General features: G+C 35.6%; 1 protein-coding gene across 3 annotated transcripts in view; it reads right to left on the bottom strand.

The window, feature by feature from the left end:
* TTC29 (tetratricopeptide repeat domain 29) overlaps nucleotides 1-19498 on the bottom strand; it is a 228575-nt gene that overhangs the window by 78349 nt on the left and 130728 nt on the right. For all 3 annotated transcript variants that reach the window (XM_054066168.1, XM_054066170.1, XM_054066171.1), the window contains one exon: nucleotides 4431-4643. In XM_054066168.1, the coding sequence (XP_053922143.1) occupies nucleotides 4431-4643 (213 nt within the window). The remainder of the gene's footprint in view (nucleotides 1-4430; nucleotides 4644-19498) is intronic.

Here is a 19498-nt window from a genome sequence, read left to right as displayed (position 1 = left end):
ACCAGCATGATCTGAACAAAATTACATTAGTACTGATAGTTCTTGCACATTCTTGAATAACATAAAGATGTTTAAATACTACAGTAAGTTTTTCTTTCTCCTTACCCTTGCCATTTATCTCTTTCCCAGAATACACAGCGGTAATTTAACACAGCGGCTATTGAAAGTTCAACAAGAAAGTCCGAAGTTAGAGAAAATATCTTCACATAAGTAATGCAGTGTGATCAATTTAAGATGCTGTAATGTTCTCCATCATGAACTGTTCAATAATACTCAATATCTTCACATTAGAAAGTCATAGCAGCCTCCATATATATATTCACATATAAAATAAAAGTAACTACAAATATATAATACACCCTAATATTTAACACAAAATATGTGGACCTATGCACTTCACTAACGTGAATCTTACTGAAACATCAAGAGACAACTGTCAGTTGATGAGGTTCATATTTCTTATTCTTGTGGCTATTTTGCAAGATACTGTAGGCTAGAATAGCTAAAAAAGGGGACAAGCTGGAGAAGCGGGCCAGTGTGAACCTCATGAGATTCAACAATGCCAAGTGTAAGGTCCTACACCTGGGTCATGGCAATCCTCGATTTCAATACAGGATGGGAGACAATGTGATTGAAAACTGCCATGCAAAGTTGGGGCTGCTGATTGATGAGAAGCTTGACATGAGCTAGCAACGTGTGCTTACAGCCCAGAAGGCCAACCATGTCCTGGGCTGCATCCAAATAAGCGTGGCCAGCAGGTCAATGGAGATGATTCTCCCCCTCTACTCTGCTCTCACGTGACCCCACTTGGAGTCCTGTGCCCAGCTCTGGGCATATCCCCAACATAAGAAGGATATGGAGCTGTTGGAGCAGGTCGAGAGGAGGTCTACGAAGATGATCAGAGGGCTGGAGCACCTCTGCTATAAAGGACAGATTGAGAGAGTGGGGGTTGTTCAGCCTAGAGAAGAGAAGGCTCTGGGGAGACCTTATAGCAGCTTCCACTACCTGAAGGGGGCTACGAGAAAGCCGGGGAGGGCATGTAGTGATAGGACGAGGGGAAATGGCTTTAACTTGGAAGGAGAAAGATTAAGATTAGACATTAGGAAGAAAGTCTCACAATGAGGGTGGTGAGGCGCTGGCACAGGTTGCTCAGGGAAGCAGTGGATGCCCCATCCCTGGAGGTGTTCAAGGCCAGGTTGGATGGGGCCTTGGGCAGCTTGGTCTGGTGGGAGGTGTCCCTGCCCATGGCAGGGGGTTTGGAACTGGATGATCTTTAAGGTCCCTTCCAACCCAAACCATTCTACTTGCAAGCAGGAGTCATTGAAAATTCTGCACAGGCAGTTGCTAACTGAGTTGCATCACATTTTTGTACACCAGGTTTTGTTCCACTAATAGTGATCTAACAAACACTGCTTGCAGGGCTTTTTACGTTGCTCCCTCAATAGAAAATCAACAATTCAGTACTGAAATTTACTTAAATTAATTACATAAATGCTTACAGTATTACATTATACTAAAAAATTTCCTTCAGAACAAGAGTATCCGTTAAAAAAAATGTAGATTTAATTATACTAAAAATAACCCAAAATACAGCCTTTTTTGCTGCTCAATATCCATCTGCTCAAACACAATAAGAGGGGAAAATCAACTTGAAGCCTAGTTGCATAACAAGATATTTTGTAAAATCCACCGTTGTAATTTTGTAAACACCATTGCAAAGGAAAGGGAGAGCATTTATTTACAATTGTTAAGCTAATTAATTGTTTATGTCCAAATACACAGAAGCCTACTTTTAGGTCTAGAACTCTCTGAAAGTTATAATTGCTGGGGCCATTGTACATTGCTATGTATAGCATCTAATGAGTTAAACAGAATAATGAAAATCCTGTAACTCAAAAACCTGCTGGTCCTTTCCAATATTCAATATCCCTTAAAGGCTCTAATGGGGGAAAAGGATACAGTTTCACAGAGGAATAAGTGAAAAGTCGCTACGGATGTAAGATACTTCCTTCTACACTTAAGAGCAGTCTGAGAGCCTGAAGTAAGATTTAAATCTGTTCATAAAATACATAAACATAGATCAGGGTCCAGAAGGACAGAATGGATATTACACATGGTACCCAGAGCCAGTATGGGCTTAACTATACGTTAAATATGGACTTCATAGATGGAGGCTATGGTTATGGTATGGGGACTGGAGAACTTGTCTGAAAGGAAATTCTAAAACTTCAGTTAAAAGACAACAATGGCAAGTGTGCAGTGACAGCTACTACGCGTCTCAGGAAGCTATGGAAAGCGATTGATTTGAAGTAAGGGCACTGGAACATCGGCCTGGTCAAAGTAAGTTTGGAAAGGCACCAGATCCATTTTGACAACCTCTTCCTTCTCAGCAATTTTCACTAGCAATAGGAAAAAAAATTATCTCTGTTCTTCTAGTTTGTACAGTAAATATTGGTGACAGTAGTTTTAATGTAACCATGACTTAAACACGTATTATAGACAATGCTGCAGAAGAAGCTAAAACTTGCATTTAATCAACAGATGCAAGTGGAAAAGGTCAAGTGTTTGGGTAAACATGTCCTACTTTGGCTGATTAATTGTATTAGCATTTGGATATATATTCCCAAGAGAAAAGATCTAAACAGGAAACACAGAAATCAGATCTACTAATATAAATTACAGATAAAACCAAAGTAGTTTATTTAGTGGTTTAATAAAAAAGAAAAAAAATAGCTAAATCCAACAATATACCCCCACTATTTTAACATTTGGCATGGAAAGAATCGAATTCTTGCCCCCAAAGTCCTGTTTGGTTTATTGCCCAAAAATCACCACATAAAAGCATTTCATTTTCAGATAGTGCTTTAAAATATTATTCCTCATTAGGCAAGGCAATGTGAGAAATATTGGTTCTTTAGAATTAATATAATCAAAGACAATATAACAAAAAAACCCTGAAGTAGAAATGATTCACTGGCACTTTTTGAAATAAAAACCGGCAAAGTTTGCATGAGCTTAGATGCCTGAAAGCTTATTCATTTTCTCCAAAAGTATCTGCTTGTCCAGTAAAGATTTCTTTTTAGGAACTTGCCTTGGTGTCACTGAATAAGTTTTATACTTTTCTATAGATCACTGTGTAATACTATCTACCTGTACAGTCATGTTTTTATTTGTGGCAGAACTTATTTTAAAATTTGGAAAATATTTTCAATTTTTTTTTGCCATGTTTCATAGTTTAATTTTATCTATCTCAACTGCTACTCAAAGACTGGCTAACAGATTAATGCTGGGCATAAATTATTTAATTTAAGAAAACTAATATATCTAGTGATAAATATTGAATTAATATTATATATTAATTGTATGTGCAATTCATATGCAAAATACGCCCCTTAAGGAATACCATGAAAGTCTCTTGAATTGTTGTGCATTGAAAAAGATGAGTATTTGAGATCTTTTATCCTACTTCTGAGCAGCACTCCAATAATCATATAGGAAAAGCTAAGTTTGTAGAAGTTGACAGTTAACACCATCTTTTGAGAAATAAGCATTAAGATGATTTCTGAAAAATTTGGAAAGTTACATGAATTTTCCTAAAGTCAATTTGTAATATTTGTCTTTTCTTTTCTGTTCCTTCTCATGTATAAGAAATGTTCCAGAACATAGTATTTCCAACTGATCAACATCTTGCATTATATACAAATCAAATTGTGTTCTAAATTCCCCCAGTTTTAAACCCATCCACATGTGGACAAAGTTTCATACAGCCCTTATACAGAACAAGAAGGCAATCAGGAGTAGTCAGCATGGGGTTCCAGAATCGTTATGAAATCTCCACCTATTGAGATACTTAACATTGACTGTATGTAGTCCTGGACAGCCTGCTCCAGCTGACCCTGATCTCCAGAGGTTTCTCTTCCTACCACAGCTATTCTGCAATTCTGTAATTTTTTTTTTTCCTTAGGTTTTAAAGTATTTACACGTATTACGATACAAAGAAGAAATCTTGTTTGCTTATGATAGAAAACTGTTTTTTGCAAGTACTAGATAACTACGTAGTAACTAAATGAAAAGGTAGTGCTCCACTCAAAATTTGCCAAATCAATAGCGACTATCCAATCAAAATCAGTGAGCTGAGCTTCCATCAGTGACCTCACTTTCTGATTACAGATTCACTGTTTCATACTAATATTCCCATGAGGATGTTTTTTTTCAGAGATAAAGCTTTCAGGAATCTAAAAGATTCTTTGTTGTCAGCAAGAAGGCATTCCTGCTTTAGTGAGATCTGGAAGTGTATTGATAGCATTTGTCTTTGAATTTTATAGGAAATAATCACCCAGTCAAACACTTGACAATTTCTACTTTACTCTTGGGAAAATCATAGCATGCACATCAAATAAAGGAATGTGAAAGTGTTATTTTCCACCTACCTTCTTTTGCCATTTTTAAAGCTTTTATTAGCGTTTTGATGGCCTGTTGGTGTTCTTTATTTTCTAGCATATTGTCTGCTAGTAATGTATAAATTCTCCAGAGAAGCTCACATGCCCGTGAATTGTAAGTATGGCCCGTCTCATCCTTCCATTCTGAGCCATCTGATAGCTCATAAAATGCTTCATAATGCTCAGCAGCTTTCATGACATGACCTGAAAAATGTAATTCATTATTACAATAAGTGTAATCAACAAAACTTTAAAGTTATTAGTCTACAGTAATTTTCTTATTAGAAAGTAAGCTGTAGCCAACTGTTCCACAGATGTTTCAAAAATCTTCACTATATAATTTACAGATCACTGGAAAACACTGCCAAATCCGTTACCAGTAATGCTGCAATTTGAACTTATCATGTTTTAAATTAGCTTTCCTTTGCAGATTCATGATGCTGGGGGTGTATGATCCCAAGGATGCAAAGTCAGAATTTTCCAGAAAATGTCTCTATTATAGATTCATAAATACAGCCTTTGTGGATCTCGTATTTTGAAATCACATCTACGCATAAATAATCACAATTCAAACTGCTCCTCAAATTTCTTTTACCATAATGAAAGCTTGTGCTGAAAGCCTTGAAACGTGGAGAATATAGGTACAATAACTGTAGGGAGAAAAATATCTTTATTCCAACAAATTAGTTGATGAAAAAAAAGAATTATTTTGTAGAGTAATTTATTCAGTTATTACTAGGCCAAATCTGGCGAGTTTATACAGTAAGTTTACTGGAAGAGCATTAAATCCTGATAGATTAACTATTGGGCCTGAAGTAATATACTTTAAGGTACTCTTCAAATGTCAGTTACCCAAGCATCTTTAAGGCAAAGGAAAGTTTGAAGATAAAGTTCAATTAATTTTAACACGCAAGTAGTTCCTCCTTCCCCTCTACCATCACCTGGATTTATCTCTGGGTATAAATGCAATCTAGGAGATTTCCAGGCTTTCTTGACAACAGAAATTCAAAGCCACTTGAAAGAACAGAAAAGCTTTCACTTATGGGTAATATGTACAGAAAAACTGCTGGGAACTGTGAGTGTGACCACTCCTTTGTAAGTTTGCGTCTGAGTAGGTGTGTGTGTGATGGAGGAATCTCATCCCATAGATCATAAATAAATCAATTACTATTTCTATTAAAAGCTGAAACAAACAATAAACTAAGTTAGGATAGACGTGTTCGCAGCTTGCACCTCTTCTGAAACATGATTTATAAGAAACAACTACTGTTTTGTGGACCATTCTTACAGTGCTGCATTCACATTACAAAAATATCCAGGAAGGAGTTTTATTCACAATGGTTGGAAAAGAAGTTTTATTTATCAATTTCTGGAAAAGAAGGGAGAGAAGCTTGGAAAAAGGTCCTCCTTTAAGCATTACAATACAAAATGAGGCTAGTTCCCCAAGCCTTCAGCCAACCTAGAGGCAGCAGAACAGCCATGACATATTCCTCTTATGAACTTAATTCAGATTTGTCTTTTGCATGTTACCCATTTATAGCCAAGCTTTCAACTGTGCAATATAAAACATAACTCTTTTCTTTATTAGAATTTAATTTATTTTCATATTAAGCTTCCCTGGTGGTTAAAATGAATTCAACTAAAATTGACAAGCACAAGGAACTTCTCTTTTGAAGAAGCGACTGATTAAATGAGTTTCACAGACAAATCATTCTAAGGCTCTACAACGTACAATTCCTCTAAGAGTCCCAGAGAACACAACAAAAACTGCTGAAAGGTGAGTACAAGGTGAAAGGGAAGACAGCAAGCTTTATCCTGTTCCACTCTACCTAGGGACAGGTATTTAAGGGATGGCCCAAAACATTAGAAAAAATCTTATTGTTAGAATAGCTATCAGATCCTGTAAGCAGACAGAAAAAGATCGATACATTCTTTCTAAGATATCACAGACGTCAAACAAAAAAATAGAAATGCAAAGTGAAATTATCAAGGATTCACTGATAGTACATGTAAAAAGAAACAGAGACGTAGACTTGTAAACCAAGATGAAAGCTTTTGTCCATTCTAAAGAGACTTTTAGTTTGAATTTGGGTTTCTGCCTATGCAGCCCAGCTAACTTCTTAGGGCAAGTCCAACTCAGAAGTCAAAAGAATTCCAGATATCCAAGTTGCTAAATACAGCTATAAGAAATTAATTGAAGAAGCTAGTGTTGGTTTTGTGGCAAATGACAGAAGCTTGAGTTGAAATTTCATGTCGGATCTACTTGGATACTCATAGGCACATATAGACTCCTCCTCAGAATTCTCCCAAAGTTTATTAATCAACAAATTATCCTTTTGAAAGGATACTGCCATAAATTTATGTGAACTAGTTTCACCGCATGTGTAATGGATTCTTTAGAATAGAGTTTGATTCACACATAAGTAAAAAACTTCTATTAAGAATAGGAAGCAGCAAACAAGTGAATGGTATCACCTGGACAAGCAATTTGAAACTGAACACAGCATGTGAGTTTCTCCTAAGACTTTGTAACAATCTCTTAACATGACATATCATTTAGGTAAATAATACATGCAGCCTTCAAAACTATTGTTTAGATTGTTAGAACTGTCAGGTATGGTAATTTTTATCCAAGCTTCTTCACTTGCAGAAAGTTTGTCAGACTAGAAATTGAACTCCTATATGCCATGTACCCCAAAGTTCTTAAGAGTTGACCTAACCTCAAGAGCCAACTTGAGGCAAAAACAACTTTTTGCCAGATCTCAGTGAAACCTCTTTAGAAACAATGAATCTACATAAAGCTTCAAAATACAAAAGCAATATAACCTTTTTGGTAGTATTCAAATGGAACCAAACTACATTTGGCTTCACTGAACTTCCGAGAAAGGTTATGAAGTAATACAGTCTGCTTACTGAAATACCAAAAAAGATGTTGAGCAACAAAACCCCAAAATACCTGCTAGTTTCCTAAATGAGGGATAGATGAAATTCCTGACCTGAAAGCACTTACATGGTCTGGAATTTGCTTACTGAAGACACTTTCAAGTAACACTAGCTATTTGGAGACCTCTCAAATTCATGGAAGGTAAAACATTTTAGACTTTGGAATTCATTCCTCCACCAAAGCAGCTGAAATCCCTTGTTCTCATTGGCAAATGACGTATCAGCCTATTTCTTTAATCCACATTTATGTGAACCTCAAATGTTGTGGAAAAATAATGTTTTCAGGGGCAATGGCGAGTTCATTCATTGTCATGAGTTGGTTCAGTGGGAATTAATCTGGCCAGCGCATTCAAATTTTTAAATAGTGAGCTACTGCAACTTTTAAGCACAGACATAAGAAGATGCTGTTTTCCAAGATTTTCAGACATTAAAATAAAGTAGTAAGGCAATTAGAGAACATTTCTGGGAGCAAGAGTGCTCTCTCACCTGAGCAGTGACAAGGCAGAGTTTTAAATGACTTTCATCAATTGAAAGAAAAGAAGCAGAAAAAAAAAAAAGGCAAAATGTTTGTGGAAATGTATCTTTTATATCTCTAGGAATTCAATGAGAAAATCCAGAAGGTGTTTCCAGGAAATGTGCATTTGCAAAATGTTACACAAAGCAGACAGCTATTTTCAGTTGGCAACATTAACAGCAATTGCATATTTTTCTTTTCCTACTGCCATGCAGAGATTATCTCGGTGTATACTAAATGGGGTTTGAGAACCTCGAATATAACTTCCTGTTTTTAAAAGCAAGAAAAAAAAAACAAAACAGAAATGTAACTCTTACAACATACATATTACCATATGGGCATAACAAAAGAAACCCTATCAGCAATCATTTAATCTTAAATATTGGAGGTAAATACCACAATATAACCTTGGGAGTAAAAAATCAGTTTTAAACAGTGATAAGACATTACTCTTCCACTAACAGTATCAAGTTTTAGAAGTTACCCTGATTTTCATAGCAAATACATATGTATGCACAAAGATTCGTGCTACAGTTTTCACCAAGTTGTTTAGAAGTAAAAAAAATAAATCTATTCATTCAAGCAAAAGACCTCAATATAATTTTGTAAACACTGAAGAGAAACGTTTACATTATCTAAAACTTCCTTTATAATCCCCCTTTCTAAAACCCACTCCAAGAGTATACGTTTGTTGTATCAAAGCAGATATCAAACCAAAAGCGTATACATGGAGACTACTATTTTGACTTTTTTTTTTTAAGTAGAAAGATTGACTAGATATTAACACAAATGGGTTTAAATGTGAAGCTGCCATAAAAGCAGGCACATAAATGTAATTCTCCCAGCCGCTATTTTGATGCACATTTTTGATTCCATGAATATTTTATGAAATGGCCCAAACTAAAGCCATATAACATTCCTGCATTACTGATGCTTGCGCCCGTAAGCTACAAACATTAGAGGCATGATTGAGTGCATTAAAATGAACTCATTCAGCAGTGCATTGATTACTTGAAGGAGAAAAAAAAAAAAAAGTTACTCCCACTTAAGAAAACAGCACACAAATCTGAAGTTTTCAATACTGAAATTAAAGATAGCAATTTTGAATAATGGGGTATTTAATAAATAAAGGCGGTGCAAAATTATCTAGAATTCTCCATATACAGTACTGGCATTAATTCGGTGAGATGTTAATTAGGTCCACAGATTGCTTTCAGTAGTCTACAGGTAATTTAAAATGTCACAATCCGCAAAAAGCAGTGAGTGACCTGTTCTAGCTCCATGCCTCAGCAATACTGAGAGCACCTAATGATTTCCTTTTTCTATCAGCTTGTACATTTACTAATGAAAATAATGCAGTAGAAAGAACTGCATAAAAAGAGTGACAGGTTGGTCAGGTACATTTCTTCAGCAGTACTAGTGTAAGCAGAAAGCACATTCAATTCTAAATTGTAAACAGCTGTTGTCTTCAGAAAATATTCCACATTAGCTTAAAACAACAACTTAAAGGAACAGAAAAGCTTCATATATATTACAGTATATTTAAGTCTTTCTAGATTAGGAAATCTTCAGTAATCAGTTATTTCACTGTATAATATAGACATAAACTCTGCTTGAAGCAACAGTTAATGGTAGGGGAAAAAGAAAATTATTATTACTTTTTAAAGAGATATAGGCTTACATTTAATTTTAACTGATTGAACAACTTGTATTATTTTTAGTTTCTTATGCTCAATGACAATAATAATGATAGCACTGCTTATATTGAAATAGTTAAGAATCTGTCACAGTTTCCAATGTGAACCACTCTCTGTATAGGTTATTGTAAGTCTTTAACAGAAATGCGTTGGGAGGTGGAGCAATAAGCTTACAGAAATCATAAAACAAGGCTCTCCTTCAGTAAATAGTTGAACCACCCTGAGGTAAAAATGAATTGTACAGAAGTCAGTGACTGATCTCAGATGCAAGAACCGGAGTTCACGTGCCATCTGCAAAGGCATGACAAAAATTGTGGAAGAGATGCAAGATAAAACATTTTGGTTTCATGACTCAAAAAGATTCCTCTAAAATACGACTAATCACCAGATTCAAGGTGAACCTTTTTAAGACAAAGGATAAAAAGTTACTTTCACTTACTACATAAGTACTGATAATATTTTTTCAGAAAGATTCCACAGGGAGTTTTAGCAAAAACGATATAGACAGTTTGTAAGAACACTGTAATGAATACGCTGGCTCATCATGGGTGTTTCAAGAATTTCCCCAATTTGACAATACACTAGTAGATCCCTCCTGGAGTCTAAGCTGCTTTGGGTCAACGAAAGCATGCTTGAGGTCATAATGGCGAAAGACGCAGCATCCCACAGCCTGTGATACAGCATTGATGGACACAGACCACAGTGCAAAAAGAGGGTATCTTGACCCTTGTCTGGGTCAAGAACTGCTAGGCTAATCCATGGCATTGCAGTTTAGAGAATGATCTGTTACTTCTGCTGACATTGGTGAAGCAAATATCTGTAGTCTGAAAAGAAAAAACATGACTACTGGAATCCAGTGAGCATTAGATCATGCGTAGTCTTGTCTTGGGAGAACCTAGATTACTTGCCCTAAAGCTCAAATACTCAAAACATACTTATGTGAATCTCAACGGCAATGGATAATGTAGCACCCACAGTAGGACTGTTCACAGTATGCTTTATTGTGTCATCAACACATCATGATACTAAAAATATAAAGACGTTGCTTAAAGGTTTCCTTAAGAGACACTTCCCGGCAGAGATAATACTAGTTTCTCTGATTGCTTGCCTGGTTGCTCTCTAATGTCTTTTCCTTGTGCTGCCAACAACTACTGGACTACAAAGGAGGAGGGGTTTCCTACAGGCAGTTGAAATCACAGCTGCTTTGGCAATAGTTTACCATGGACCAGTAAGAGAAAAAAACCTGCTATTAACTGAAGAGCCCATTCCAAAAGAGCAATAGCTATGAAGAGTCGTCTTCTTCTTACAAAAAAGCATACCCTCCTCTTGACTTTCTTCCAGTTACTGCACCAGCTGCTGTACCCTCAAAATTCTGCTTTAGCTCTAGGCCTCCTTAAGTTGTTTCTGTCTCAACATAAAATCTCTCAGATTTTCTTTAAGACACACACAACTATCCTCTAGATCAATTGCAAATACTCAGAGAAACTCTAGAAAGGAAGTCTGGTGTCAATTACATTATGGCCCCCAAAGCTATATGGACACAGACCTTGCATATACTTTACAGAGTGGTACAAAATATCACATATGGTCGTGCATGAACAACAATAATAAATCAAAGAGCAATTTCAAAGTAACTGTAACCCTGAACTCTGAAAGTTAGAAACATGCCTGTAATTACTCTCTTGCTATCTGAACTACACTATATCTCTTTGCTTTAGTCTTAACTGTTGAAAAAAAAATGTTTATACTTCAGGCATTTTCACAGAAGTTTAGGTCTGAGGTGGAATCCAGAATCTCTGAAGGTTTTGCAACACTGACTGCACAAGCTCGTTTTAGCAACATTTTGCCCACATACAAACTAGAATAAAAAAAATTATTCTTCCAAGATCAGTGCCTAACTTCAGGAAAAAAAACCCTGACAACTGAATGTATCCCATATGAAAATTCCACAAACTTGTCTATCCTATATTCATATTTAAATGAACCAACACAGAAAATTTTCATTTACAATGAAAACTCCTTGATCCTTTTAGGTTTATATATTTTATGAAAGCAACACTTGTCAGCTATTTCTTGCAATTTGTTTGATTGTATATAAACACTTTTTGTTATATGTCAGTTTTAATCTAGAGGAGAACACGGCAAACGATAGTTGAATACTATCTGAATGATAACATAGACATTGCTTCACAATAACAATCAAATCTTCTTTCACATTTGTAAAGCACCAAAGCGCTTTCTATATGCAAAAGGTACCTAAGATGCAAAACATGTTCAGGAAACTCACAATGTAATGCTCCAGGCTCTGAATAAGAGCAGGTCCACACTCAGTGGGATGCTCACACTTGAGGTTTCACAACCATTTCATTGTTTAAAGGTAGATATCTAAATGCAGAGCTGGAAGGGAGGTGAAACTGCAGTGATGAATACTGAAGAATGGCACAAGTTTGCATTCCATTTTTCAGGGCTTGACAATTATTTTTTTTTTAAGCTTAACAGATTAGTTTCATTAAATCACTTTATTTTTGTGAACTCCTATAAAATGCCTGCCTCAGTTAAAATAAGTTTTTTAGCAATTACATTTCATTCAGATTCTACCTTACTTCCCTTACTTTTCACAGCTTCCAATAATAAACACAATACCAGATGCAACTGTCCAGCGCTGGAACTGTTCTTTTGTGCAGATAATCTGCTTAAGAAGGATGCTTTGAGTAGCAGGTCGAACTAACGACTTATTTAGCTCCCTTCCAGCTTGAATTATCCTATGATACTCTGGAGACGTATTTTTATTAACAACTTCAAATGTTTGTTTTCTCTATGACTCCTACAGATTATTGACAATGGCTGAGGACCTGCAACCCCATCATCTTTCAGTCCAACTGAGAAGGCACCTCTGGAAACAGTACCTCGTTTATCAATTTCTAAAAAGAAACACTGCCTTCAGCAAAGTTTATGGTGACAACTACCAGTTCAGTTGCAATTGTCCAAGACGTTGCAGAGCTTTGAAGCAAAAAAATGTTAGTGTGCGGGCAGCTTTGAATGAAGATTCATCTCAGTACTACTCATTAAGCAGTAAATAATTAAAATACCCTGGAACAGACAGGTAAAATACAAGCTGAAATGTCAGTAATAGACATGAAAGAGAAGAGAGGGGAAAAAGAATTTAAAAAAGCAAAGAAATAATTCATTTGAAGTTTTAATAAAGTTTCATTTGCAGTCTTGTTTAAAGATATATCAGACTTTAGGGATGTAACCTAATTACATTTTTATTCTAAGTTCTATTCAAAGACCTTGGACTTTGAATCTTTAACACAGATCAAACATAGTGTAATTTACCCATGGCTATCAATACTTTAAAAAGATCTCTTCATTAAATGTCATAGTCTTATGAACATGCACATAAAGCAAACAGAGCAACATTTGATACCGATAACATTAAGGAAGAACATGATTCTCACAGAAGTGTACATACAAACAATTCTCGAGTGCTACACATTAAAGTGTACATTAAATATTTTTCCTAAATTTCTGATCTTTCAAGGTTCTATGTAAACAACAGCAACACTTTTTCAGTAATTTTAAGTACTTGAAAATGAACTTTACAATCACTTAACAGAAACTAATTTAAGGGTTTTTTTTTTACATATGTCAGAAGTTTTAAGGAAAAGGCAAATTACAAAGTTTAGAATTAGCACTATTGCACTGTTGTGAATATTTTGAAGAGCTTCTCATTATAAAGTAAGAATAGAGACCTATTCCCAGGTGTTATATCAGAACTGAAAGATTCTCCATTTGAAGAATTAGGCTAGGAAATTGGCAGTGACAGTGAAAGGACTACGTAGGGAAATTTGCTGACTGTTTCTTAGTGTAAAGAATATTATTACTTCCCTGTACTTGATATTAAATTCAGATTTAAATCTAGTGAAGGAAAAGTATGAAGAAAGTTTTTCATTTACATGGTATTTATTTTCAGAAATGAAAGTAAGAACCCTACAGAATTCTCCCCAAGTTCTCTTAGTCAAAAGAACTTCATTGCTTACCAACACCTTCTTAAAATAAGAATAGGAAATAATTATATGGAGAATAGTTTTAATGAACTCAACAGATCCTTTTTGCTTTTGTGCTGCATGTTCAGAAGCTGCTTTCAGACTTTAAGAGCATACTAATTTGAACTGAAAACATACGCAATTCCTATAACATCAATTCTATACTGTCCCTGCTAGTTCAATACCAGTAATGCCCTTGTAAAAATAAGATGTCATTTATAGGAGAATTACATTCTGCATTTCCTTGAGGATGAGCTCAATTATTTAATAATCCCTTTAAATCTGTCCTGGATTTATGGCTGCTTCTGTCTGCCACTGACTGACATAGAAAAAGCATCGTATCTGAAGATTTTATGTCCTAGAAATTTGCTGCTTAAAGTTTTAAAATTATGTTCCACAATCAAGTTTTCCTCAGCTCACTTATGTATTAAATTCTTAAGCAACCAGAAAAAAACCCAAATAAAACTGCTCTGTGGAACAGTGTGTCTGATCTAGTGGGACGTGTCCCTGCCCACGGCACGGGGACCAGATGATCTTTAAGGTCCCTTCCAACCCAGGCTATTCTGTGAATAACAGAGGAGTTAGCTTCAGTCGATACTATGAAAATCAGTGACTGAAAGTATTTTAAATAGTCAGTCTGGATATGCAGAACTCCGTATCTCATTAAGGAAAAGCTTCTTTCCGTCTCTAAAGTTCACTCGTGTGCAAATGCTTTTTTAATTATATGTCTCTACATGAACTTAAACAAAATTTAACAACAGGTATAGGTATTTGTCGCCTTCCCTGGAGGTGTTTAAGGAACGGGTGGATGAAGTGCTTAGGGACATGGTTTAGGGAGTGTTAGGAATGGTTGGACTCGATGATCCAATGGGTCCTTTCCAACCTTGTGATTCTGTGATTCTGTGTAGCCAAAGATGTAATATTTGCAGACACTCAAGTACGTTTTCAGGCCTGAACTACTCCTACACTGTTTTTTCTGAAAAAATTGTTTGGAAGAAATAATAACTAAGAATAAACAGAGTTATCAATCTGGTATATACAACCTAGGGTGAGGGGGGATATAATGATAAATCAATGATATTTGATTACTACTGGAAAAAGTCTGTTAACTAAAGAAAAATCAGAAGACTCAAGTGAAACATGCTTCATGGTCTCTCAAAAAAGTGAACAGTAGAAAAAGACATTTTTGGTTAGTTTCCAAAGGAAACAAGCCTATGTGATCATCCTGTTCTCCAACCAGATTTGGAGTGAACTTCAACCAAGTTTGCTAAGAAGTGGCAAGTCCTTAGGACAGTAAGTTCCCGTCACTTTTTAAGAAACCAGTAGTTTGAGCATAGAAGCTGATCCAAATTTCAAACAGACAGAAAGACAAGGCAGTGTGCTGCTTGGCCAGCCAGCAACTAAGCCCTGGCCATTCAGCAGCAGCATGTTCATATATAGCTTTCAGTTTATCACAGTTCACAATGAACCTTACCAAGCATGAGTGTGTTAGAAGCATAAAAAAAATGATATTGCATAAACATAGGGAAAAAAGGGTGTTGGAGATGTCCTGCCTCAAAGGATACATATCTTCTAAATCCCTAGAACTGCAACTTTCCTTGAGACTCCTGCCATATTTTGATTATCACTCAGGTTTCTTATGAAAAAAAATTAAGGAGGTATTTATATCTTCAAATGTCTTTCCTCTTTTTGGTCCACATTATCAAAAATCCCACAAAAAAATAAGGAGAAAGTAAAGTAAGAGGCTATTATTTTATTAAAAATCACAAACTTATCTGGGTATCATTATTTTAAACCAAAAGAAGTTTCTTACAAAAAGGAATATCTAACACAGACACAGCCAGACAAAACCAGAAAGGCCTTGGGTAGCTATTAGCTAGTAATTTAAGTTGCTTTTGTATCTGAAGAGAGAATTCATTTTAGAGTTGCTTTCTTCCAGTGTCAGACCTGCACTTGTGAATACAAAACATAGACCTCTAGATACTGGCCACACACTTTATGGTAGAAACATACCAGTATTAAATCGCAGGTCAGATGCAGCAATACCGTTATCAGTAACGGTTCTGAACTCCACAGGTAGCAAGGAAGAAATTCATCAATCCTCACAAATGTTGTCCCACTGATTTACCAGCTGTTTTTAATTTCACAATCACATTGTAAACCAGCACTTTTCATTTCTAGATTACACAGCACAGAGAGGATTTGCTGTTTGAGTGGCCTTGGAAGACTTGCAACACAGATATTGTAGAAGGTACACGTGGGCCATCTGTCCCACAAGTGAATTTTATTCTGGTTATACTTAGGAGTCTCCTAGCAAAAGGCATTACATTTTTTTGGTAAACAAAGTCATGAAATGTGCACATATGAAAGTATAAGAAATTTCATAAGCAATCTTAAGTTTTGCCTTTTTAAATCTTTTTAGTACTTCATTTTGCAATATTAACATTATCTTTTAATCCGAATATAAATTATTTCTGCCTGAAGGCAAACCAGTTGGAGAGATTCTGCTTAAATGTGTGTATTTCCTCTGTGTAGACGCTCATGAATGTATGCCGAGTTTCTCTCAATTATTTATATATTACAGTTTTTAAACTGAAATTCTTAATTGCAATTGCCAAACAATTCAAAATACAAAAATCAACAACTTCTTAGCAGTGGGTTAAATAGGACCTGTTAAGAACCGGAGAACAATCATTTTCAACTTTTTCTGTTTCAATACAAAAAGATGATGTTGTGAACTGTTTTAAGTTGCTGTTTACCAAAACATATCTAGTAATTTATACTTAATCTTCAGAACCTTGAATCAAATATCCTTTAAACCTCAACAGGAACTCTTCCACCAACTTCTATAATGCTTCGATTAAAAACTTTATTTTCAAGAATATGGTAAAACAATAGATATAATTGTACTCCTCAGTCTTAATCCATATTTGAGAGTCTGTAAAAACCTCGTGGGTTTTTTTCCCCCCAACAAATTAAATTTAACAAGTCCCTTGAGTTCAGTAGGACTTTCAACCAGAAAAGTCTGTATCAAATATAAACTATGAAATAGACTGTATTTTATCCATGATTACAGATAGAATTGTTATACCTTTCTCATAAATTAGGTCCAATTTATGAATATTTTTAGGTGGGTGCAGAGGTATCACAAGTGATCAGCTCTGGCATAATATTGCTCTGACTGAAAAGCAACAGGAGCTTAATATCACTTATAATCAAGGCAGAACCAGATAAAGCTTGAACGCTTACAGCCTCTCCGTTAATTTGCAGAATATAGCAGATTTTTCAAAATGTTTAAGTTTATTTTAGAAAGGACTAAGGAGACCCTGATCAGGAGTTACAATCTAAAAAACTCAGAAAGACAGACAAAACTGGGTGTATGGATTAGTTTTTTGTTACAGGAATCGGCACAGAGACAGACAAAATGGCTATTTGCTTTGCATTCTCTCTTTCTCTTACTAGTTCTGTCTGCTTTTAGCCTTTCTGGTCTGTAAGCATTTCAGAAGAAGTATTACCTCCACTTTTGTTGATCCTTGTGTGCTAGCAGAATATAAATCTGATGACTAATTCAAAATCACCACTGCATTGAGATTAATGGCATATTTTTCACACCTCTCACAGATCTTATACCAGGGGATATGCAGTTTCAAGCATGGCAAGATTTACACTTGGAATTCGTTGTGAAAGTTTTATTCATTGGACTCCACTGTGATACTTCTATGCTTTCTCAAAACTAGTTATTTAAATGTATCCAGAAACGTGTCCAAGCACTGTAACCAACAGGCAGGGAAAGGTGCATCTATCCTAGTAAACTGTTTTATCCTTCGAAACAGCGTGGCTGCTTGCAAACCGCCTGTTAAGAAAAGCCCCTGCAATACTCCTGAATTGTACCTGTGAATAACTGTAGAGCAGAAAAGTCGAAATTAGCACACACTAAAAGTACGTACAGGACTACAGATGGCATTTTAGCATCACCCTGCGCTCCAGTGCTCACAAACACCCCTTGAGCTGCCTTGTTTACTCATACAGTAAAGCAACCATGGCCTGAGAATGTCTACTTTTGCTACTAACATCTGATAGGTAAATCCTGAGAGCCTTCTATCATTCAAAGAAGGGAGCATAGATATTTATAATCAGATTGCAGTGATAATGTTTTCATTATCACTGCAATCCCTCGGAGTCCTCTACATTACTCTTCCTGCTCCGCCATCCTGCAGAAAACACACCACTATCCTATCTTTTTGTAAAGGTGCCCCTTAAAGGAAGGACAGTCATGCACCTGTATTAGGAATACACCATCAGGTACGTTCGTCAGTCATCTTTAAGCTTCCCTCACAAATGCAAAAATTGCTTGACATTAATAATGAAATTTTGGTATCTGAAGTACTGTTTTTAAAACATCAGCTATATGTGACTGTGTGTATATACATGCATACGTCTGTTTCTAGATGTGTGTATATATACACACACACGTACACACACATCCATCTATATACACACGTTTATAAACATCTGTATTATTTGCAATGGTCTTGATGGTTCCTTTTAGAACAAGTACACTTTCAGACATATGTTTTTACTATGCTTTTGAATGTTACAACAAAATTAGATTTAATACATTTGAAGCAAATAGCTCCTATGCATACAAATTCCTTGTTCACCCTGGACTGATTTTGTTACTTATGTAAGTTACTTCGGGATGCAGATGTTTAAGCTCTACTCATTTCATGCATGATAGATATTAACCATTTAATATAAAATAATAAGCACTCAGATATTGTAAGGATGAGCACTAGTAGTGTAAGAACCTATACCAACTAGCCATTATGTTTACCAGTGCACTCAGACTGCGTTTCTTCTGCAAGATACAACAGTGTAAACTTAAAGTTCACAGTTAACTTCAGCAGAATTTATGCTAATAGAATTATCACAGACTATAATTTTCTTATTCTCTTCTAGGCAGAAAAATCCACACATTTATAACTGATATTACCCCTTTGTTTAGAATGTGATATAGAAGTAAAATTCTTTCTTTAAAATAAGTTTTTCCGAGATTCTACCACACAGTCTGTACTCACTTAGATGAAAAGTAACACTGAATTTTATGTGAGGAAAAAAAATAACATTGCTTTTCAAATGTGTATGAAGTGACATCGGCATGCTTAATACCTATATGTAAAAATAGTAGTAACAAGACTAATAAAATTTATAATCAGTCCCTCGAGGAAAGACACTATGAGGAGAGTTCTGCTCTTTGAACAGGATCATAACCCAAACACTCCTATAAAAAAAAAATCAATGATTAGCACCTCCTTTAGTTAACTTGTAATCAGAGGTCTTATTTTACAGAGTTTTTTAAAGAAGAGGTTAAAATCTCATTCTGCAAAGAAGTGTGACTAAAATCATATTTGCTCCAAGCAGAATGTTCCATTTGTGTCTGCAGCAGGCTACTCTGTTATTATTTTCTTTTCCCTATGTACTGACAGCCACTAATCACCTGCATCCAAATACCATGACTGAAGTCTATACTGCCAACACCTCAAATATTTAGCTTTGAAGATTAATGAAGACGAGATTATATCCAGCCTTTAGGACAGGGACCAGGCTGGAAGTCAAAGAACTTTAAATTTGATTACACAAAAATTACCCGGCAAATTTATTGATTTGCTTCCAAGGCAAACAACAATCTTTGCAAGTACTTGTTTAACTTTATACTCCCAAGCAATCAGTCCTAAGCGTATAGAGACAGCTTCCATGCCCAAGGAATAAAAAAATATACTATTGACCGAGAGAACAGAAAAGCACCGGTAAAAGATATTTACATCTAAAAGGATGCACACATGAACTTCAGTAAAACTG

The sequence above is a fragment of the Cuculus canorus genome, chromosome 4, assembly GCF_017976375.1.
Source record: "Cuculus canorus isolate bCucCan1 chromosome 4, bCucCan1.pri, whole genome shotgun sequence".
NCBI lineage: Eukaryota > Metazoa > Chordata > Aves > Cuculiformes > Cuculidae > Cuculus > Cuculus canorus.
This window is presented reverse-complemented; position numbering and strand designations above follow the sequence as displayed.